Source organism: Microtus oregoni, unplaced genomic scaffold, assembly GCF_018167655.1.
Source record: "Microtus oregoni isolate MIOR12 unplaced genomic scaffold, Mior012 000139F_ref0000186, whole genome shotgun sequence".
Lineage (NCBI taxonomy): Eukaryota > Metazoa > Chordata > Mammalia > Rodentia > Cricetidae > Microtus > Microtus oregoni.
The window spans coordinates 895,673-919,434 of NW_024544789.1; the positions used below are offsets into that span (position 1 = coordinate 895,673).

Genomic DNA, 23,762 nt, shown 5'->3' on the forward strand with positions numbered 1-23,762 from the left:
AGCAGGGGCTAACAAAAGACAGTTTTCACACACACACACACACACACACACACAAGTTTAAAAATGGCTTGATATTCATTTAATTGTTTTTGTTCAAACCGCTCCAGGTTCCTGCTGTAGGAGCAGGAAGAGAAGCAAATTCTTCCTAACTACTAGAAAGGCAGACTGATCATGTATAGTCTGACTATTGACTTGGTTTGGGGAAAATGAATTCTGCTTTTTGTGTCTTGCCTGGGCAAAAATGGAGTGGGGGGTGCTGAAAGAAGAGAAGGCAAGAGAGGATCAGAGAGAAAAATGATTTGAGGCTGTCCTTTTAGGGCATCATTTTTGACCCCAACACTGTGTATCTGACTGCCCTATCCATTGAAGCCCAAATGAAAGGCCAGAGAGTAAAGGTTGAGGTGAGTACATCAATGAGAAACTAAGCAACCAGGACCTCTGAGGATAGAGGAAGTGTGGACTCAGGAATTGTTAGGAAGCAGATTTTAGCCCCCATGTGGTTTAGCCTAGAATAACTTTGACTAACAAGCATCCTTGTATGGAAGTCTCTCCCTCAAGGAAGAGGTAGAAAAGACACTACCCTCCAGATCATCATCAGTCCTTACTTCAGTACCTGTCCCTGTGTTGAGTATTGTTGAAGTTCCAGGCAGACTCAAAACTTTAAAACATGAAGCACAAAAAGAAACAAATATCAGTAATTTATTCCATAAAGTGAGAACAAAACATCTGCAACTCCGCAAAGTCAGGTCTCATCTGAGTTGTGTGTACATGGAAGTACTAAGTGCTGGTCACCATTGTCACAGGAGCCAGGGTTCTCTCTGGTCAATAGTGTTGCTTGAGAAGAAAAGAACATTTTCCAGATCTGTCCTGTCATTTCCAGAAAAGTCAGCCAGCCAGATTTAGGTTCAAATTTCTTCATGAAGCCATCTTCCTATGAGAACAAAGCATAGATTTAAGAATCAGTGAAATAATCTTCTCTATACTTTCCCTATGTGTAGTCATTTTATTCTCAGCATTGTTCACTACTCCAAAGCTAAACTCCTTTAGAAACTCTGCCCAATAGAAATACAGTTTGAGCTCTATATGTTGGTTTCAAGGGGTTTTGAAGCCATATATTAATAAGTGTCATTGTAAACCTTCTGTTGCTTTGAAGAGACCATGACCAAGGTAGCTCTTAATTTCATTGGAGGCCGGCTTACAGTTCCATTCTCATCGTGGCGGGGAGCATGGTGGCATGCAGTAGCTGCTCAAGAGCTACAACCTGATTTGATGCATAAGCACAGAGAGAGACTCTAGGGGGTTGGCATGGGCTTTGGAAACCCCAGTGACATATTTCTTCCAACAAGGCCATACCTCCTAATCCTTTTCAATCCTTTTAAATAGTGCCACTCCCTTGTTAGTAAGCATTCAAGTACATGAGCCTATGGAATCATTCTTATTCAAAGCACCACAGAAGGAAAAAAGGAGAAAGAATTTGAACACATATCTAGTTCAATGTGTATTTAGTATATGAATATCTTTCAGGGTATAGACAGTATGAAGCCATTATTGAGATATACTAGACTTCCAAAGAGTAGGACTTTCATCTTCATTCAAATTAGTCTTGTTTCTGTTGTTCACTAGTTATAAGCTCCAGGGAAAGAAATTCTCTGGGTTTTTTTTTTGTTTTATTTTTCTCTCTTTTTCTTTCAGTTGCATAGCACTAAAAAAATGAATTTATATTTATAAATTGTATTATGCTAAAAAATTGTTATTATTATTTTGTTTGCTTTGTTTTCCAGACAGGATTTTTTCATATAACAGCTATGGCTACCCTAGAACTCACTTTGTAAACCAGGTGGCTTTAAATTCATAGAGATCTGCCTGCCTCTGCCTCCTGAGTGCTAGAATTAAAGTACCACTGCCCAGCTGTATTGAGAATTATAAGGACTCATAGTAAATCCAGATTGAACCAATGTTCTTGATTCTAAGAGAATGTTGTGTATTTCCACCATAATTACTTTTGAAGCTGGTCTTTTTTTTTTAATTAGGAAAATCCAGGCTGATATAAATGCCTGTCTATGATATATGAATTCCTAAATTCAAGCTACAGAATACACACACACACACACACACACACACACCAAAAAAAAACAACAATGAACTATAGCACACTGTAACAATATTTTAGCAACTTGAAATCTATAATTATATCTTCATTAGATATTGCTTCTAGCCTCATACTAACTTTTATTATCTAATGAGAACACTGACACTTGGGGAAAAGGTAGCTAAGATAATACAATTCATGGTGAGTAACAGTACATACTGTGTTCTCAACTTTTGGGAGATGGAGACAGGAGGATTACTGTAAGCAAGCCTTGACTACACAGTGAGTTTCAAGCCACCATGGGCTACACAGCAAGATGCTGTACCAAAAAAATAAATAAATAAAAGATAATATAATTTTTGCCTGGCCCAGGGTTAGGATGCGAACATTATACTCTTTTCACTCTGTATATTTCAAAACAAGCTCAAATGACAAACTGTTCAAAACACTTCTTTTATTTGTTTATTTATTTTTATTTATACCCATTTTATTTTCTAGAACTTACGAAGTAGCCAGAGATACCCTTGAACTTTTGAATCTTGTGTCTCTGTCTCCTAGCACTGGAGTTATAGCCATGCCCCATCATGCCTGGTTCAGGCAGTGCTAGGGATAGACAGCAGAACCTTGTGCGTGCTAAGCAGGCAACCTGCCAGCTGAGTTATATCCCCAGACTGTGCTCACACACTCTCTGTACCACCATCCCTGATATTTTTTTTTTGTTCATCTAAGTAAACATTTGCTTTGCATCTTGTAAGTTCCAGGATTACAATGTCTCCAAATGTTTATGTCATAATAGGACTAATACCGAAAAAGTGAATCAGGTGTAGCTTCTTGGGAGTCAGAGGACTCTGAAAATTTCTGCAGATCTTGAAATTAATAGTCGTGGAATCATCACCAAACCAGGCAGCCACCAGAGGGGAAAGTGTCTGTGTGTGGTGTGCAGAGTCAGCTGTGAGACACATGATGTCATGTTCCACCAGAAAAAAATAAATTGCTCACTTCCCTGTTTCCTCTTCTTCTAACCTTATATTCTCACATAGTATCCACAGTCTTGGTATTTAGACATTTCTTGTTCCCCTTCCAAGAATAGATGTAATTTTATAACAAATAGGCAAGTAATAACCTTTAAAATGTCCTTTTATTAACAGGAAAACTGATCATTTCTGGGCAGTTAACATGCTAACTTCTTACATATTTTCAACTTATAAGGTAAAGAAAGTAAAAGAAAAAGCTAAATGAAAATATAAAATATTTACAAATCTATAAAAAACTAAAATTAAAAGAACTGAAAACCAGGAAAATATATTTATCAGGAAAGAGTTCATTCAAATATAAGAAAAATTAATGAGGCCATAACAGTTAAAAAGAGAAGTTCACTGAGACTTAAATTATGAATAATACATAGGAAAACACTTTAAGATTATGAGCAATTAAAGAGCTTTACATTACAACACAATCAGTTTTTTATAGCTATAAAAATATTTTTCTCAACAGGTTCTTTTAAAACTATTTCCTTTAGTGATGCAATTTGAATCTTAAGGGCATTACATAAAAATAAATACACAAATAAGAATTCATTATCACATCAGTAATGTAGTAATAAACAAAAAATGCCCAGGTCCAGTTATTTCTTGGAGTAGTGAAATTTTGCTAAATTGGGTTACTCTGATTTTGAGAAACCCTAAAGCGTAAAGTAATATACCAAGTTGCCATGGTTTGTTCCTACCTTCCAAAACTCATGTTGAGTCTTAATTGCTATTTTGATAATATTAAAGTTGGAATCTTTAAGAAATGGTTTGGTCATGGGAGCACCCCCTCCATGACTATATCAAGACTATTATCCAAGGAGTGGATTTGTTAGCAAAAGATGTGTTCAGCCCTTTAGTCATCTTTCCTTCTTCCTTCCATCCCTGCCTTTCTTCCTGAAGCCCTTCAATGCTGGTACCCTTCAGTGCTGGAGCCCTTGGATGCTGGCACTCTCAGACTCCCCAAACAACTTCCTTTTTGTTATTATTTACTGTGTGATATTCTATTATAGTATTACAAAGCAGACTAACACATATTGTACCAATAACTCAAAGAAAATTAAAACCCCTGACTTCTTTTTAAAGACATAAGTGGGTATCACGGTCACTCCTCTAGAGACTATTAATTCAGTTATTCATTTGACAGCTGCTTCGGTGTGCTGGGGGTATCGCTTTATGGTGGAGTATGTGCCTAACATTTACAGGGCTTGGCTATTTAGACCTTTGGAAATGCCTTTCCTGAGAAGAATGATGAATCAATCACCTATACATCTCTGTGCATCTATCCACTCTGCCCATTCACTTTGTTACCAAACTTACTACACCATTAGAGCAAGAGGAAGAAGGCGGGAGGGGAGGAAGGGGAAGAAAAGAGGAGAGGATGGCTTAGCTTAACTCTTATTAATCTTACTATTCTGGTTACTTGAAAGGGGCCAATTCAGTATATCCCCACTTATAAAAGGGATTTTTTTTGTAGTTAAAGCAGTTATTAAAAACTGTATATTTAAATTTTTGGAATTTCCCACATAATCCCTCTATTTACATATTCATGATGTACTTTTACAAGAAAACTTTCTGGTTCTTTACATATAGGTGTTGTCTTAATTTTTATTATGTTTATTCAACATTATTATTATTATTACATTATATAAATTACATAATTATGCTATATTATGTTGTTATACATATGGCACAGGCAACCTGAAACTTGGAGTACTTCCTAGGTGACCTAACCTAAGCCATGCCTCTAATAAGCAGGTAATTTGAAGTTCAGGCCTCAGATTTCATTGTCAATTCCTGAGATATATAATTATTTGTCAGGTGCCTTCCGTACAATAGACGCTATGCTAAGCATAAGGATATAGTGATGTGAATAGTAGATACAGTCCCCCTCTGTGGGACTAATGACCAAATATTCTTCTCTATTATACAAGTCTGGACACAGAAAAGTACTCATTCAAGAATATGGAAGTAGGAAAGTAACCTGAATCAAACTAAAGAATGATTCCCAAGGGGTGAGCCATTGAGTTCCATCTTAAGCACACTCTTTGTTTCACAGACAGGGTCTTGCTATATTACCCACACTGGCCTTGAAATTTTCCTGTGCTCAAGCAGTGTTCCTTTAGCCTTTGTCCTGTGTAGCTGAGACTAGAGACACCAGCCCCTAAAATCTACGCTAATAGCTTTAGGAACTATCTTTTCCTCCCAAATGCTCGTGATAACTTAAAAAAAATCGCATTAAATATTTTACCACCTATTATGAGTCCAACTGTGCACTTCAAACTGGTAGAGGGAACTAGAGAAAATAGAAAAAGTGTAGAGGATGAAGAAAAACAGGCGACAGATTGAAAACTAAAGGGGATATGGAAGAGAAGGAAAGAACAGAGGAAGGGTGAGGGGGAAGGGAAGAGATAGAAGAGTGAGGAGGGGAGGGAAGGAGGAAAGGTTCAAACTGATTTAAAAAAAAAAAGGAGGAATGAGTTTATGCATCCCATGATTAATACATCAGTCTCATGGTCTTCCCTTTAGTGGCGGAGGCCCATAGTGACTAATATCTAACTGAAGTGCACCATATGACTTTTGGTGTTGAAATATACTTGGGTTTGATAAATGGAAGCTATTCAATATTAGTATTTATTAGTAATAACAATAGTATTGGAATTGAACTGAGTGCTCACTTGTAGGAATTGCTCTGGATGCTTGGTGTGTGTGTAAATCATGTGATTTTTGTGCCAGCCCCAGATGATAGGCTGCAAGATGGCTTATTTTTACAGACAAGGAAGCAAAGTATAGAGAAGTTATGTAAGTTGTTCCAGTCACACGGAAGCACTGAGCCCTGAAATAAGCTCAGCCCTGCTTGAATTGGAGTTGGTGCTCCTAATATCTACACTGTACTTCTCTATCACAACTTGGTCTGAAACTTCTCATAGAGTTTCAGGCATATTTCAAGTGTGACAAAATCATAGGTTTCGTGTTTTGTGATCATTTTAGAGGTTTCTCTTTCAGAAAAGGAAAAAGGAAAAAAGTGTAAAATACCCACTTCCCCTTTCTCCTAGGATCCCTGGATACTAGCATACACATAAGCATTTTCTACAAAATGAATCATTCAGAGTAAACTCATTCATCAGAGCAAATTTGTCAATAGCACTGTGGGGAAAAAAAAGGTATTTGTTTGCTATGCCTGTGTGTACTGGCTCACTATAACACTATTTGCCATGAGCAGAATAAGTGATTTCTCTAGGCTGGAATACAGTATTGAGATTGCTTAAAAGAATCTTAAAGAGCACTTCTATCATACCTACAGCGTAAGATAAAAATAAAACCAATCTGTGAATTCACATAGGAGCTTTATGAAGGGTGAGGTGTGTGTGTGTGTGTGTGTGTGTGTGTATGTGTGTGTGCATATGTGTGTTGTATGAGATGTACTTTTGTATCTCCATTAAGATAAGTTTTTCCTACTGTATATCTGCTAATAACCTTTATGATTCCCAGGCAAACACATTTCTAGAAATTCTAAGAGACCATTCCATACACTTCATTCATTTTGAATTCTAAGAATTCACATAATATGATATATTAACATATATTTAAGTGACACATATTTTGTGTCTTCCTATGTGCTAGACAGTGGGAACATAGAGTAAACCTATAAAGCTTGTAGGATGATTCTCAACAGACTTCTTTGTGGCCTCTATGCTAGAAGACGCTTGCCTTCACTTAAGGTGTACACAGTGCAGTGGAGATTTTTCTGAGTCCTTCCCACAGCCAACCAGAAGAAATATAACCAGACATCTGACATGCTTCACCTAGACCCAAATCAAGATCAATTAAAAAGAAGAGTTACAGGTAGTTGAAGGCAATTGAAAAGGAGGACTGCTTTACAGTAAGACATAGCACTGAGCAAGCAGACTTTGAACAAAAAGTAGAAATGGAACTAAGTCTAAGTTCAATAAAGTCAATTGCATCAAATGTTTAAACACTTGTAATTATTGAAAACATCTACAGTTTTAGAAGTTAATCAACAAACTAAAAGAAGTTTACCACATAAAAATAATTTGCATTCAGATTGTTCAAAGAATTCCTTTGTTAATAAAAAATAATTGGAAACTGAGCAAAAGAAATAAACAGTAAGAATCAGTCATTGAACACGGACTTGAGCTCAGCATGAAGGGAACTTTAATTGTACTAGTAACCAAGGGCAAAATTAATTAACATAAGAACACTAAGTATATGTTTGTATTTAGTACAACAACATGGCGAAATTACAGCTAATACCTCCTTGGACCAAGGAAATGTTGGATACTCTAACATGCTGCTGGCAGAACCACTATGGTGCCAAAAAAATCTAGTAATTTCAAAATGAATACACATCATAGAGTTTTCAACTCTATGGCCAAATATCCACCCTAGAAAAATCCTACACAAAGGAAGGATAGATATTGGTATATTCAAAGAAACATTGCTTGTGACAGAAAACTCTGGAAATAACCCAAATAAGAAACCAGCTCTTTGACAGCATGTACATTCAACAGAACATATTAAGAACTCTCTTAATTTTTGTTTATTTAATGTACTAGGAATTGTATTAGGGACCTTGTTCATGCAACACAGGAGTTCCACAAAAAAAAATTGATCCAGTCCCTAAAGTACTCTTTAAAGTGCTATTTTTAGTGCCCCGGGTTAAAAAGAAACAGTTACAGAATAAGTCCATATACTATTTGAGGTGGGGGTTAAGCAGGACTTCCTATGGGCAAATCTGACTTTCTACTGACTCTCTATGGAGTTGAAGATGACCCTGACCTTTTGGTCCTCTTCTGTTTTGTTCCTGAGCTGTGGGATTATAGATGGGCACTGCCATGTGTAGCCCAAATACTAATTTGTAAAATGTTTTTCAGAAAGACTATCATGAGCCTGAGGATACAGTGCAGTGATAGAGCATGTGCTCAGATTGTGTTAGGTTCTAGGTTTGATCCCTGGTGACAAAGGGCTGGGGGCAGGGTGGGGTGGGGAGTCTTGCTAGCCAAGCCTGATGGTGTACATCCAGAACCCCAGATAAGAGGAAGGCCAAGGGTGATAGAATCACTGTACTCTGGGGGTTGGAGGCCAGCCTGGGCAACATGGTGAGATCTCTCAAATGGGGGTGTTAGATGCTACAAATATTTTCTTTGGGTGTGTTCAATAAACATGCCTTGTATATACAATAGTAACAGTGGGCATTGCTTGAGAGAGATAAAAACTGGGGCTGGGAGAGAGACTACATGGGGATAGAAATGGTTTCCAACTCTGTGGTAAGCATATTAAGACACAAAGTTAAGCATCTAAGTCTAGCCAGGAAGGGCTTCCCAATAACCCAAGCTCCAAAACCTTGGCATAGTCTTGGCTTTCTGAGATACTGATTAGAAAATAAAAGCAAATTTTTATATTTGAATTTGCTTTAAAAGGATTCCTTCCAGTGAGGCAACACATTATTTTTATCATGAAACTTGAATAGCCTGTAATTTGTGTATTATAGATGAGGACATGTCAGTGTGTAAGTAATGAATGTACAAAACCATGCAGCTGACTACTACAGTACAGCAAAGTACAAATAACAAGATCTAACATCAGCTCTTTCTGTGCTAATTCTCCATTGGCGTGAGAATCCCAGCAAAAGGCAGACGCTTGGGGGTCTGCGCTGCTGATTCCAAAGATTCAGCAAAATGCTGCTGCTTTCAGGCCCAGACCTCATGAATGTAGTTCACAAGATGAGAAGAAAAGCTGGAGACACAAATGTTTGCCAACTATAAAGTTGTAGGGTCCACTGGAAATGACCCGGGAGGTTTTTGTTTTGTTTACTTTTAATTAATAGCATCTAAAATAAGATATACAGACTGCAATCTTTTAGTTAGAATTTTCTCATTTGTTTTAACTAGTAAGGAAACTCTCTATTCCAATTTTGCAGAGAAATGTAAAAAGAATGTCATCACACATACCCAGCCTCCATTCTGGCGTATCCATTCTCCTGTGTTATTCATTATGAATTCAGCCACAAAACTGGAAACTTGCTTGTAAGTGTCCACATCCAAGTCAATCTGCTCTTGTGGAAGTTTTTTAAGGAGAACACCCCCAAAAGCAAATATAGTCACAATCCTTCCCCAGTTGATGATGCCATCTTCAAATTCTTTTTCCATTACTTGATTGAATATTGTTCTGGCAGTATCTATGGATTCCACATCAAAATCATCCAAGTATAATTTCAGATTCTTTTCGACTTTTTTCTGAACTGAGAAAGCAACTCTTTGTAGCACCCTGGATGTTTTGCTTGGAGCCGATTCAAAAGCAGGAACTTGCAGTACATACTGAAGATAGTCCTCAGCCAGTGAGTGGATATACATGAACTCGCAGTCAGTCATCTTCCCTGGCAGAGCTAACTGGAACGGTCCACCCGAAGGCCAAGGCAGCAACTAATACAAAGACAAGGTTGGGCAGCAGATGGGGTGATCATATTTGAACACTGCTGGAATTTCTCTTTACGTATGTGGGCTGTGTGTGAAAGCAAAAGTTAGAACTGTGAAAGAGAAAAAAATGTTTCAGAGAAACACCACTTCCTCTTCCTCTTATGATTCATTTTAAGCACCAAGAATGAGAGGATGTAGAGAATCAGATCCCTGTAAGCTCCTGGGAACCAGAGGCCCTTCAGAGTGCCTGTGACAATACTACACTTGAAATGTAGATACACTAGGTTGAGAGGAGAAAAAAGTTAGCTCCTTTCTTCTCATATTTATAATTTCTGATAGCAAACAACCTAGCTTTATGCCCAACTTAGTAATATTCTTTTTAAAGTATCTACTTTTGTTTTATGCCTGTGCCTGAGTTTATGCATATGCAGCAAGCACTTGCAGTGTCTGTGGAAACTGGAAGAGGGTGTTGGGCTCCTTAGAACTGAAGTTGCAGGCTATGGGTGCTGGGATACCTTGAAGAAGCAGAAAGTGCTCTTATCTACTGAGCTCCCTTTCTAGTCCTTCATACATATTCTTCAATCATATGTATTACCCTGTATCTGGGTCAGAAATCATGGGAGAAATTAGAAGGAGCAATGATGTTAGAGTCACAGTGCCTGGTATCAGTTGTAGACAAGTCCTTCTTCCTGTTTCCTGTGGTTTGGCTGGGGCCTGTACTTTGAAAAAGGAAGCCATCTAGAATGACTTTAGAGGGTTGAAGTAACACTAAAGGAGATGGCCTAGATAACATGACTGCCACCGTGTCTGGTGAGATGTAGGGGCTCAGTGGTGCTGCCCTTCATTCTCTGATGAACTAGTGATGGCTCGGCTTCTCGGTTGCCCCCTGACCCAGTGAGTACAGAACTCCAGAGGTCCACCATTTCAAGTTAAGAGCAAATCTCGCATTTTGTTGAGCTTTGGTAGCGATTCAGAGAGAAGCTTGGTGGAGATGGTGAAATCGGTGACTAAAGCGACGTTGCAGACTTTGGGTTGGAGCTTACGTCTCCTCACCTAAGTACGTGTGTAGCAGTGAAGGCAGCTGCTGAATGCAGGGAGGTGAGGAGCTGTGCTTACCTGACAGCTTCAAACTAAAGAGCCAGTGGTGGAGAAATAGAGACAGTTATATCCTGGGAAAAATCAAATGTGTTTCTCACTCTCCCTCCATATATGCTGTAATTTTAATTCTTTGCAGCAGATTGTTATGAGCAACTGCAAACATGGAAGAAAAATACATTTGCAACTTGTATTTATGATCAGTCAATAGAGTTGAGGAGGAAGGGAGAGAGGTTGCTTAGGGTGCTCGGAAATAGAAACATGTGGTAGCCATGGAAACATAGGAGCTATCAGAGCCCCAGCTGATCTGTTTTAAACTTACCACCAACTTTGCCACAGGTCCCATAGTCTGTTTCTAGCCAGTGACATCAAGGCAGGACTGTGAAGCCACACTCCTATACAACAGGTTATACAACTTTCCTATACGACATGTACATTATATTATTCTACTTTCCTAGTGCTCTCAGAGCCTGAGCCTACTTCTCATACTTTGCTTCCTTCCTCACAAGGATCAGTCCTGGATTACTCTCTTGCAGCTTTGCCAGTTTCTTCTGGCTCCGTCCCCACCTCCTCTCACAGCATTTCCCTCGGCTATCTCCGCACATCTACTTAACATAAACTCTTCTTTTTGGAGTACCCATACAGAACAGAACAATTCATGATTATAGGGCCACTATATTTCTATAAAATTTTACCATGCAAAATTCTTCTGTGACTATTTCTGTTAGCCCACAGAATCACAAGGCTAAAGGCAAACTCCTTTCTGGCTTCTAATCAGGTTTGAGTAGCCTAAGGACCACTAAAATGATACAAGGTTTGTTTCCACCCCCCACATTCCTGTGATGCTCAGAATTTCTGACAAAGTAATGGAAGAATGTTGCCTAATAATTTCAATAAGTCTTCTGTGGTCAAGGGTACCTTTTGCATCTCTTATTGCTCCATCTATTGCCCAAGTCTGGACCCAGGAAAGGCAAGCAGTGGATATTTGTTGAATAAGTGAAATAGACTTACTTCAAAACTATAGGACTATTTAGATTTTATATTTATAAAAAAATTGATCAAAAATGAGCTATTTTTAATGTTTCTAAAAATTTTGTGCTTTATTTAATTTATTTTGGAGGTTTTCCAAATAATTGCATTTTAAGACTTGATAAAAAAGAGAAAGAAAAATTTTTACCATCCCCACCAAAAAAAAAGAAGAAAAAGGAAGTTTACATATCAATAAAGTATAATATAAAAAGTCTAGGAGGCAGAGTAGCACCCAGAGGGCAATGAGGGTAAGAGGCATGTAGCTGACAGGAAGCACATACAAGAACATGGAAAATATTTTCCACTAACCACTACAGTCTGTGGCCGTGAGTCTTCATTCCTTGCTGGGTCTATATGTAGAATTTTGTGTAAAATAGATCCTACCCCAATACACTCTGAGCAGGTCAGACATAACAGGTGGAAACTGAAAACCGTATGTTTATTGTATTACTCCATAAATTTAGACTAAGGAACAATGTACCAGGACTGGTGTGTACTAGATTAAACAACAACAAAACTTTCCAGCCTACAAGGAGTTTTAGTCCAGGAAAAACTATAGCACGCCATGCATAGTCCAAGGATCTGTTGAATGAAGAAGCCACTCTAGTAGGTTCAAATATAGATACTTCCCAAATTAAAAGCTAAGGCAGCTGGACTCTGAAGCTGTGCGACAGTTCTGAAGCTCTGAATTTTATTCATTGTGAATTAAGTGGGGTAGGCTAATTGGGGAGATAGAGATGACAGGGAAAGATTTGCCAATATTTCCATATTTAAAAAGTCCTTTGACTTAGGACCTGGGATTTGTCATATCGGTAGGGCAGCTGGTTAGCATGCTTGCCTGGGTTCAATCTCCAACAACACAAATATGAAAGAAAAGTATCTATGGCCTGACTAAGTCTTTCTTTGTGCATATTTTATCTAGAAGCTTCTATTGGAGAAGTTTGAGAGCCCAGACAGGACTGAATGAACTACTAGTGATGGCCACGAAAACAGCAAGGAGAATATGTGTCATCTTAATAGTGAGTTAAAAACTTCATCTTTTTGCATCGTTTCTTTTTTTTTTTTTTGCTGTCAGTGTTTTATTAGTGTGTTCATCCTTGTATATTTCCACTGTACTTGCAAAAGTACTCCTATGTCCAATTGTCTATGCTTATAATAAGCCACCCTCTCAATACTCATGGTTTAAAATAGTAATCAGGTGGCTTTCTACATGTGTGGGGGTGTGGGGGTGTTTCTCGTGACCCTGACATTTGAGAGGACCCAATAGGGCTAACTAGTATTTGTTCCTTAATGTCTAGGACTTGGCTGAAATGACCTAACAGTTGGGACTCTTTTCTATTCTGACCAAGAAGAAGCGACGATTGTGATAGGAGACAAGAGGACAGAACTCTAAGATCCCAAGTGATGAGTATCCACGATGATACAAGCTGCATGACAAGGTAGGTGAGACAAGTGGTTTCAAAAGAAACTGCTGAGGTCAACTTCACTTTTCCCCAAAGGAGGAACCTGAAATTTTGCTGGGCTTTTTGCTGCTTCTTTGGAGATCGCTTGGGGGAGTTCTCACTCTGTTTGGCTCTTAAACGCCTCTGAATTTAGCTACTTCCCTATTTTGAAGCCCCTGACCAAGGCAGAGTCTCTGTCCAGAACAATAGTCTTTCATTATATAAAATGAGGACATGACGGCCTCTCCAAGGTATGGTTGAGGAAAAGTTTTGGGTTTATTATTATTATTATTATTATTATTATTATTATTATTATTATTATTATAGATATGAAGGAGAGTACAATAAAAAGTTTATGCACCTCGGTAAGCCTCTCCACCAAATCAGACAAAATATTGCTCTGCAAATGAGACCAAATCAAACTAAATTAGAAAAAGCCCAGGTTTAATAGATACAATGTTCCTGGATGGCTTTCCACCCCCTCTCCCCCAGAGATGAGAGGGGAAAGATGGGGAAACCACATGTCTGTTTTCTCGGGGGCAGGGCAGTTTGAATACCTTGTGGGAGTGGTCTTGAGCATCTCTGCGAGAGGGGTCATCATTTGGTGGGCTTTTTGAGATGTAACAGGGTTTGGAGAGAGATGGGGAGGTGGCTTGGAGTGGAGCTTCCACCCCAACATTCCAGACTCTTTTGTTATATGGATGCCAGGGGCTGGGATGAGGCTTTTCCCAGAACATCCCAGACTCTGGGTATATGGACACAGGTTCATATCTGGCTGCTTCCTGCAGGCATAGGATGACAGGGGAGAGAGGAGTTGGGATTTGGTGCTTTGGTGAGCTCACGCTCAGCAGGGGGTGTGGGTGAAGAAGCATCTGGTTAACTACCATTGTGGAGACCTCAGGCATCTTCTTTTGGGGGAGAACTGAGAAGGCAGGTTGCTAGGAGAAAAATTAGACTGTTATTATCAGTCCTAGGAATGAGGATAGCCATGGAAAGGGTGATTACCTTCCAGAAAGAATGCAACGGAGTACCCTGGTTGTACAGGAGAGGCATGGGTGACTAAGTGAGACAATAGAGCCCTTTAAAACCAGATTCTAGTTACTGGGAGGTGCCCATTTGAGCCTAGAGAAGTGGTACCAATGGTGAAGTCTCAGGAACTGGTGCAGGTGCTGGCATATCTGGAGAACCCTCTGTAGGTTGGTCTTGGCCTAAATAGCAGGAGTGACCTGTAAAATATGCTCAAAAATGGGTGGGATCAAAATAGGCTTTGGAGACTGATAGATTTTATCAGACCAGATTTCTTGATATAGCAGTAGAACTTCTCCCAGGAATCTGCAGGTATCTATCTGTAAGACAGCTGAAACAGAGTTACATCTTTGTGTCATAGCAAATGGCTATGGCTTTAGGTTAAAAGGCATGAACATTTTAGAAGACGAAGGAAATTTTAAAAGTCTGAATCTCTGAAGTTACATCTGAAATCTGTTAATCCTGGGCTATGAAACCTGTGAAAGAGGCACACCTGCCTTTATTTTTAGCAGGAAACTTAACTAATAAACTGAAGGGTCCAAGAATAAGAATATAAAAATGTAGATTCCAGAAATAGGAATGTAGAAATAAAGAAATATAAAGTTGTAAGCATAGGAGAATGAGAACAGACTGTCAGCAGCTTTCTCAGCAGCTTGAGGGTTAACTATTAACCATGGGTTATTTCATTTTATAACCCATAGCTCTATTTACAAGGCTGAAGCATCTCTCTGCAAACTGAGAGCTTAACACCCCAGGCCATCCTTGATTAATGACGGATATGAGCTGAGTTAAATTTTAGGAGATGGATATATGACCTCTGGGTTACACAGTATCCCTGCTATATGAAACTGGCGGCATCAAAGGGGAGACCATGGGGCTTCAGTAATACTTCCTAGAGGTACCAAGGAAGACAATAGATTAAGTACAAACACTAGTTTAACTAAGAAACTCTGTTAATGGAGATTGTAAAGTAAAGCAATATGAGTTTTACCTTGAGATTATAAAAATTCCTTTGTTCAGACCTAATGCCTGGTTCCCCTACTATAAAAAGGTGGGATCAGAAACCAGCCTTCACCACAGCCTTACAAAATCTATCTCTGGCTGTGGTCTCTGCTAGCTGATAAGCTTTTTGTGCCCCATGGAGATTTTTATTTTTATTTTTTTTTCCTGGATTCTGGTTTCTGGAATAAAGCTTGCTTCTGGTTTATTAGACTTTCCTGGTCTGTCCCCATCTTCGTGCAACCCCCATGGACCCAACATAAACTAATGCACTACCAGAACCCTTCATCAGATGCCATCAGACAGATCTGAGAGGGATAAGTAAATGAAAAGAAGTGACACAGTTTTTCCAGTTACCCAGGCAATCCCAAGTCTCTCCATGCTCTTGGCTAGCACCGGTCTCAGAAGGTACTTGCCTTTAGCGGTTGAGCCCAGGAGGCCTGACAGGTTTTCCTGTGAGGGTAGGGTGTGGTCCTCCTGTCTTGGCAGGATGAGGCAATCAAATTCCCAGTGTCCTGTTGTCCACCCCAGGCAGGCTCCGGGCAGGCTCCAGGCAGGCCCCAGGCAGCTAATGAGATAAAAGGCAGGTGTTTTCTGTGTGACTGAATTTGTCACATCCAAAGCAAGCCTCCAGGAGGAAGTTCTTTTGCAGCCATGTGTCTTCTTAGAGGAGCTACAGGATGCTGCAGGAGCTGGCATGTCTCTCTCACAAAAGACGCTTTTTAAAAATTTAATGCCATACTCTCAGATCTGTAAAGGCAGTTGAGGATCAGGGCACCTTTACCTGTTGGGTATATCTAAATTAGACACATAAGTTAATTTGGACATACACTTTACCCAATCAGTTACAGCTTACCAATTTTAGTAAAGACAGGAGATTACAAGGAATATTTTAGTCTCTAGTTTTTAGCTGTGGTCCTGAGACCCAGAGTATAATCCTAATCCGTAGAAAGCAGAAACAAGTTTTTTTATTATTATTATTTATTTAAAAATCTCCACCTCCTCCCTTCCTCCCATTTCCCTCCCACTCTCTCCACTCCCCCTCCCTCTCCAGTCCTAAGAGCAGTCAGGATTCCCTGCCCTGTGGGAAGTCCAAGGTCCTCCCCCCTCCATCCAGGTGGAAGGTGAGCATCCAAACAGACTAGGATCCCACAAGGCCAGTCCATGCAGTAGAATCAAAACTCAGTGCCATTGTCTTTGGCTTCTCAGTCAGCCCTTATTGTCAGCTACATTCAGAGAGTCTGGTTTGATCACATGCTCCATCAGTCCCAGTCCAGCTGGCCTTAGTGATCTCCCATTAGATCAGTGATCTCCCACCGTCTCAGTGGGTGGACGCATCCCTCGTGGTCCTGACTTCCTTGTTCATGTTCTCCCTCCTTCTTCTCCTCATTTGGACCTTGGGAGCTCAGTCCAGTGCTCCAATGTGGGTCTCTGTCTCTATCTCCATCCATCGCCGGATAAAGGTTCTATGGTTATATGCAAGATATTCATCGGTGTGGCTATAGGATAAGGCCAGTTCAGGCACCCTCTCCTCTGCTGCCAAAGGAACAAGCTGGGGACATCTCCTTGGACACCTGGGAACCCCTCTATAGTCAAGTCTCTTGCCAACCCTAAAATGGCTCCCTTAATTAAGATATCTACTTCCCTGCTCCCATATCTACCCTTCCTCCATCCCAACCATCCCATTCTCCCAAGCTCTCCCCAATCCTCCCCTTCTCCCTTCTCTCTCCCCATCTCTCCTTACTCCCACCCCACCCCCACCCCCGTGCTCCCAACTTTTGCCTGGCAATCTTGTCTACTTCCAATATCCAGGAGGATAACTATGTTTTTCTTTGGGTTCACTTTCTTATTTAACTTTTCTAGGATCACTAATTATAGGCTCAATGTCCTTTATTTATGGCTAGAATCCACTTATGAGTGAGTACATATCACATTCCTCTTTTTGGGTCTGGGTTATCTCACTCAATAAAGCATTTTCTATTTCCATCCATTTACATGCAAAATTCAAGATGTCATTGTTTTTTACCGTTGAGTAAAACTCTAAAGTGTATATTGCCACACCTTTTTTATCCATTCTATTGAGGGGCACCTAGGTTGTTTCCTGGTTTTGACTATTACAAATAGTGCTGCTATGAACATAGTTGAACAAATGCTTTTATAGTATGATTGGGCATCTCTTGGGTATATTCCCAAGAGTGGAATTGCTGGGTCCTGAGGTAGGCTGACTCCCAGTTTCCTAAGAAACCTCCACATTGATTTCCCAAGTGGTTGTGCAAGTTTGCATTCCAACAATGGATGAGCCTGGGGACCAACATGTGCTTTGATATGCTTAGAGGTACCACAGTTAGTCATTTGTCCCCAGTTTCTTTTGGACGTGACATACTAACACTAATAACACGGTTGAAGCACAAAAGGAGTAAGAGAAATACACACAGAACCCCATCAGTGTGTCTCCCATGCCCTCCTTCAGTCTTGTGGGGTCAGGCCTTCATGGTCAGAAAAATCCATTGGAGAAAAACCAGTTCCCTGGGTTATTTTTTGCTTTGTTTGTTGAAGGGTCCAAGGATAAGAATATAAAAATGTAAATTCCAGAAAAAGGAATGTAAAAAATTGTAAAAATTCCTTTGTTCAGACCAAATGCTTGGTGCCCCTACATTAAAAAGATGGGTTCAAAAACCAGCCTCAGCCACAGCCTTTAAAAAAAAAAAAGCCCACCTCTGGCTGTAGTCTCAGCTAGCTGAAAAGCTTTTTGTGCTCTATGGAGATTTTTTTATTTTATTTTATTTGGATTCTGGTTTCTGGAATAAAGTTTGCTTCTGGTTTATTAAACTTTGGTGGTCTGTCCCCATCTTTGCTCGACCCCCCTGGACCCAACATTTTGTTTAAACAAAATTTTTTTTTAAATAGTTTTTTTCTCATGGGTAATTTTACACATTTTTTAAAGGTTTATTTATTAAGCATACAATGTACTGCTGGCAAGGAAGGCACCAGGTCTCATTACAGATGGTTGTGAGCCACCATGTGGTTGCTGGGAATCGAACTCGGGACCTCTGGAAGAGCAGCCAGTGCCCTTACCCTCTGAGCCATCTCTCCAGCCCTAAACAAAATTTTTTTAAACATTTTTTTTAATTTTTTGTTTTAAAAAAAATTTATTTTAAACAAATCCAAAACAACATTAAACAAAATGTTGTTTTGATTTTGTTTAAAACAAAAACTAGAGGTTCAGAGTGACAAGGTTTCTGGTGGGAGCTGCTTTTCTCACTGAGGAGACTGAACTTCAGGCTATCTAATGAGCACAATTGCAAGCAGGAGTTCCCCTTATTTTCTTCCTGTGTTCAGGGGAAAGACTCAAGAGGGTTCTGGAGAGACCCAACTAGTTGTGAATTCAGTGAGTGGATTGATACCTGAGAAAGAGAAGTGTCGTGCCACCTGGCTGGTGGGGTGGAGTGTTATCTAAGGATATAGAGGTGCAAGGGAATGGAACGGGAAAGGATAGGGGAAGTGAACCAAGGAGTAGGAAGCCAGGGGTGAGATTACCTTTGAGGATACAGTCAGGAAACCTCTGTTGTTATACCATCAGCTTAGCAGCTGCATCTGAATCTATTGCTATTTTAACTACGGTCCGCAGCCCCACAGCCAATGCCCCTCTGCTCAAGCTGCAGCCTAGTGGGACTATCTGGTTCCATTGGCACCAGTTTGGCCACTGCCACGAAATGTAGTTTTTAAACTAAGTCTCTATCACTCTATTTACCAATAAAGACCTAGGAGTCAGACACTGGGGTGAAAACCTACTAGCTCAGAGAAGCCTAAAAGCAACCAATTGACCTTCATCTTTGGTTGGCGACCCAGCAAGAGAGTGTTTCTCCAGTTGTTCTAAACCAAAAAGAATGACAAAACTCCAAGTCTCCCTACTACTTCCTGTGTGTCTCTCTATCTGTCTTCCTGGCTCCTTCATATTCTTTATGGCTAATTCCTGTCATCTAGTTGCTGGCTCTGTCTCCTGACCCAAGGTGGATTTTTTTTAACACAATCTCCAGGTTCACAGTGCAACCAAATATCCCATAACAAACCAACAAACCTCTTTATATGTTCTGGATGAAAGCAGGTATGCAGATAGCAAGTGCCATGATCTGTCTTATGCTGTGGTTACTGCACACTTTGACCTGAGATACAAGCTCATAGCTGGAAGACCTGGCTAAGGGACTGGTACATACAAAATACAAAATAAATATTCACTGGATTCTATAGTAAGGTTGAGTATTTCATGTCCTGATATAAACTCAGGTTGATATTGTACCCAAAGCTATATTAGCTTTTCTGTTAAGTTTTGCTCAACAAAGCAAAAGGAAAATGCTCTTTTCCTCCAAATATCATCTCAGGGGAAGTACAAGGGGAAGGCCTCATTGAAGAGGACCTTTAAGTCATTGTGGTAGAGAGCCTTGGGGTTTCCACTGCCCAGAATGGAATGGCAAAAGGCACACATAACCAAAGAAGCAGAAGTGCTTGGTGACAGCAACTGAAACTGGGTCTCTCGAGGGCAATTTTCTACAAGTGTCAAGGCCTAAACATTCACCGAGGGGCAAAATACAGAGAATTGACAGCTGTGCACCAAGCCATTTGTTGCCTACTGAGTACTTGCCACGTATCAGGTCCTGAGCTGGGCTCCGGGAACCTGACTCCTGGAGTCATTAACACCGTTCTCAGAATGTGAACCAACAAAAAATGCAACTGCAGAGTGTCACCATACAATATAATACAAAAGACAAAGGTGGGGAATCTGAGAAGACTGGCATTAAGTTGGCTTTTACAGATACACAAGATGCCACCAGTCAGAGAGTGCAGCGCTGTGAAGTGTATAAGTGTGCTTCAACAAGAGTGCTTTGCACTGAGCTAAAGTGTGGACTCTAGTGTACAGAGGGTTGTGTTAAGAGAAGAGGGCAATTCAGACCACAGTAGCCTTGAGGACCAGGTTATAAGCTTTGAGCACTGCGTTGTGAGCTGAAAATAAAAGGGACATTTGAAAGGCTTAAAATAGGACAGCAACATGGTTAAATCTATATTTTAGGACTGCTAGTTGGACAATATTATTTCTAGTCCTAGAGAAGTTGGTGTCATGAGAAACAGATTTATGTGAGTCCTGCATCCGAGAGAAAGTGTGGTATTGGGCTTTCAACTTGGAGTTCAACTTATTTCACATCATGATTTCAGTTGTACCTGTTTTCCTGACAAATGCCATGATTTCGTTTTTTATTTATAGAATCATAAAATTCTACTGTGACTATGTATCGTGTTTCCTTTATCCATTTATTGTTGCCTGGTTCTATTTCAGGCAATTATAAATAGTACAGAAATAAATGTGGATCTGTAGGTAAGGTACTCTATGCTATGTTAACTTAGTCTTCTCCAAATATACACAGAAGAAAGGCATAGGAGGTGGAAATGATCATTCTACTTTTAGTTTTCTGGGGAGCCTCCATACTTATTTCCACAGTGGCGGCACAGGTTTGATTTCCCACCAGGGTTCTCCTCCCTGGCTCATCCTCTTCTACATTTGTTTTCTTGATCATTGTCATTCTGGCTGGACTGAAATGGAATTTCAAAACAGTTTTGTATCTCTTTGATGATTTTGAACACTTTCCAAGTAGTTATTGTCCATTTGTATTTCTTCATTTGAGAATAGTCTATTTAGTTCATTGACACATTTATTGATTTAGGTGCTTCATTTTTACACATTCCATTTTTGCAGTTCCTTATATATCTTAGAAATTAATGACTTGTCTTTTGTGAATTGATAAATTTTCCCCATTTAGTAGTTTATCTCTTCATTCTAGTGTTGTTTCCTTTGCTGTGAATTAGATGTTTTAATTTCACGTAATCTCTCATTTGTTACTTCTTAGAACTATTTCTTATATATTAAAGTCGTTTTCCAAAAATGTGTATGCCTGTATCCTCAGGTGTTTTACTCAGAGTTTCTTCTAACAGTTGCAGAGTTTCTCATCTCATCTTGATGTCTTTGATTCATTTTGGATTGATAGTGTAGAGGGTGAGAAATAGAGAGATCTAGTTGTGTCCTTTTACATGTAAATCATTTCCCCCAAATCACTTTTAAAGGAGCTATTTTGTCTCCAATTTATATTTTGGACAGCTTTTCCAAAATGAGATGACTGTAACTATATGGCTTTATTTCCAAGTCATCTATTCTAGTCCACTGATCTACATATCTGGTTTTGTGGCAGTGTAATGCTATTTCTGTCACAATAACTGTGTAATACAATTTGAGATTGGATATTGTGACATATTCTGCATTACTCTTTCTGCTAAGAGCTACAGTAGTTATCAGGAGTTCCAGGCTTCCATATGAGCTTTAGGATTGTCTTGTTCTGTGAAGAATGCCATTTTGACAGGATATGTACATTGCTTTCAGTAATATAGCCATATACACAATATTCTGCCTATCTGAAAGAACAAGAAGTAGTTCCATCTTCTAGTATCTTCATCAATTTCTTTCTTTAGTTTCTTAAATTTTCCTCATTGGTCTTTTACTTTTATGGTTGGGCTTATTCCCAACTATTTCTTAAAAGCAATTATGAATGGAATTTCCCCTAACTTCCTTCCCAGTGAGTTTACTATTGATATATAGAAAGGGTACTATTTTGTGTGTTAATTTTTATATCCTGCTCCTCTACTGAAAGTGTTTGTCAGAGCTTATAGTTTCCTGGTGGAAGCTTTAGGTTAGGGTCTGTTAAGTATAAGGTGGTGCTGTCTGCAGATGGCAGGAATCCACCTGCCTTATAGTCTGTTTCCTCTTTCTCAATTCTCTGTCTTAATGTCTAAGATTTTGTATTTAATAACAACAGAAGGAATGTGCATCCCTTTTTCATTATAGATATTAGAGGAAATTCTCCCAGTTTTCCCCAATTAGTACAACACTGATGCTTGTATTCTACCTTTATTATCTTTAAATTATCATTTCTTATGTTCCTAGTCTCTTTGGGGTTTTATCATGAAGGGATGATGGACTTTTTCCAAGACCATTTTTTTTCTTTGATTACTTTGATTATGTGATTTCTATCTCTTAGTCTACTTATGTTCTAAATTATACTTATTTACTCATGTTGAAACATTCATGCATCCTTGGTGTGAAACCAACTTGGTCTTGTATACGATTTTCTTTTTTCTTTTTGTATTTTATTTTTTTTATTTTTTGTGGGGTTTTTTCTGCCTGGGATCCTGTATTTCATATTTATTTATTTATTTATTTATTTAAGATTTCTGTCTCTTCCCCGCCACCGCCTCCCATTTCCCTCCCCTTCCCCCAGTCAACTCCCCCTCCCTCATCAGTCCTAAGAGCAGTCAGGGTTCCCTGCCCTGTGGGGAGTCCAAGGACCTCCCACCTCCTTCCAGGTCTAGTAAGGTGAGCATCCAAACTGCCTAGGCTCCCACAAAGCCAGTATGTGCAATAGGATCAAAACCCAGTACCGTTGTTCTTGACTTCTCAGCAGTCCTCATTGTCCGCTATGGTCAGTGAGTCCGGTTTTATCCCAGGCTTTTTCAGACCCAGGCCAGCTGCCCTTGATGAGTTCCCAGTAGAACATCCCCGTTGTCTCAGTGTGTGGGTGCACTTCTCGCGGTCCTGAGTTCCTTGCTCGTGCTCTCTCTTCTTCTGCTCCTGATTTGGACCTTGGGGTTTCAGTCCGGTGCTCCAATGTGGGTCTCTGTCTCTGTCTCCTTTCATCGCCTGATGAAGGTTAATATCCAAGAGGATGACTATATGTTTTTCTTTGGGTTCACCTTCTTATTTCGCTTCTCTAGGATCACGAATTTCTTAATATGTTCTTTATTTCGGCTTGCAAGAATTTTATTGAAGCTACTTGGATCAATATTCATCAGAGAAATTGACTCATAATTATTATTATGATTCTGTTTAAGTTCTCTATAACTTCTTGTTTGGATTTTGGTAGATAATTTGCCTCCAAATTTATCCATTTTTCTATATTTCTCAGTTTGGGAAGGTATATACGTTTTCAATGTACCACTTAATGATTCCTGCATTTTACCTAATTTTTTAATTTGAGTCTTTTCTCTTTTTTGAAAAGTTTGGTAGGGATTTGACAATCTTTTTTTTTTCAAACTTTTTATTGGTTCTCTATAATATTCCTTTCATCTCTGTTTCCTTATTTTCTGCCTTGACATTAATTATTTATTGCCATAGACTACTTTAGAGTTTGGACTTTTTTTGTTTTCTAAGACCTTGATGTATATCCTTAAGTTATTTATTCTAGATCTTTCTGGTTTTTTTTAAAGTACTCAAAACTATATTTTTCTGCATCAAACTGCCTTAGTTATATCCCAGAAGTTCTGATCTAATGTAGTTTCATTTTCATTTGGTTATAGGGTTTTTTGAATTCTTCAAAAGGCCTGCTGGTCATTCAAGAATGTTCTGTTCATTTTCTTTGTATTTGTGTCATTTTTTATTTGCCCTTGCTACTTAACTATAGGTTTTTTCTTTTTTGCACTGTAATCTGGTAAGACACAAGATATTCTGTTGGTAATTTTATTTTTGCTAAGACTTGATTTATGGTCTAGAATGTAGTCTGAGTTAGAGAAGGCTGACAAACTC

At 39.3% G+C, this 23,762-nt stretch overlaps 1 protein-coding gene across 1 annotated transcript; it reads right to left on the reverse strand.

Annotated features, from left to right (window-relative positions):
* Positions 1-685: 685 nt before the first annotated feature.
* Positions 686-9,628, reverse strand: Bcl2a1 (BCL2 related protein A1). Its single transcript, XM_041646670.1, is given in 3 exon segments — positions 686-846; positions 848-931; positions 9,087-9,628. Coding segments are annotated over 3 exon segments (528 nt in total). The 5' UTR covers positions 9,507-9,628; the 3' UTR covers positions 686-822.
* Positions 9,629-23,762: the final 14,134 nt, after the last annotated feature.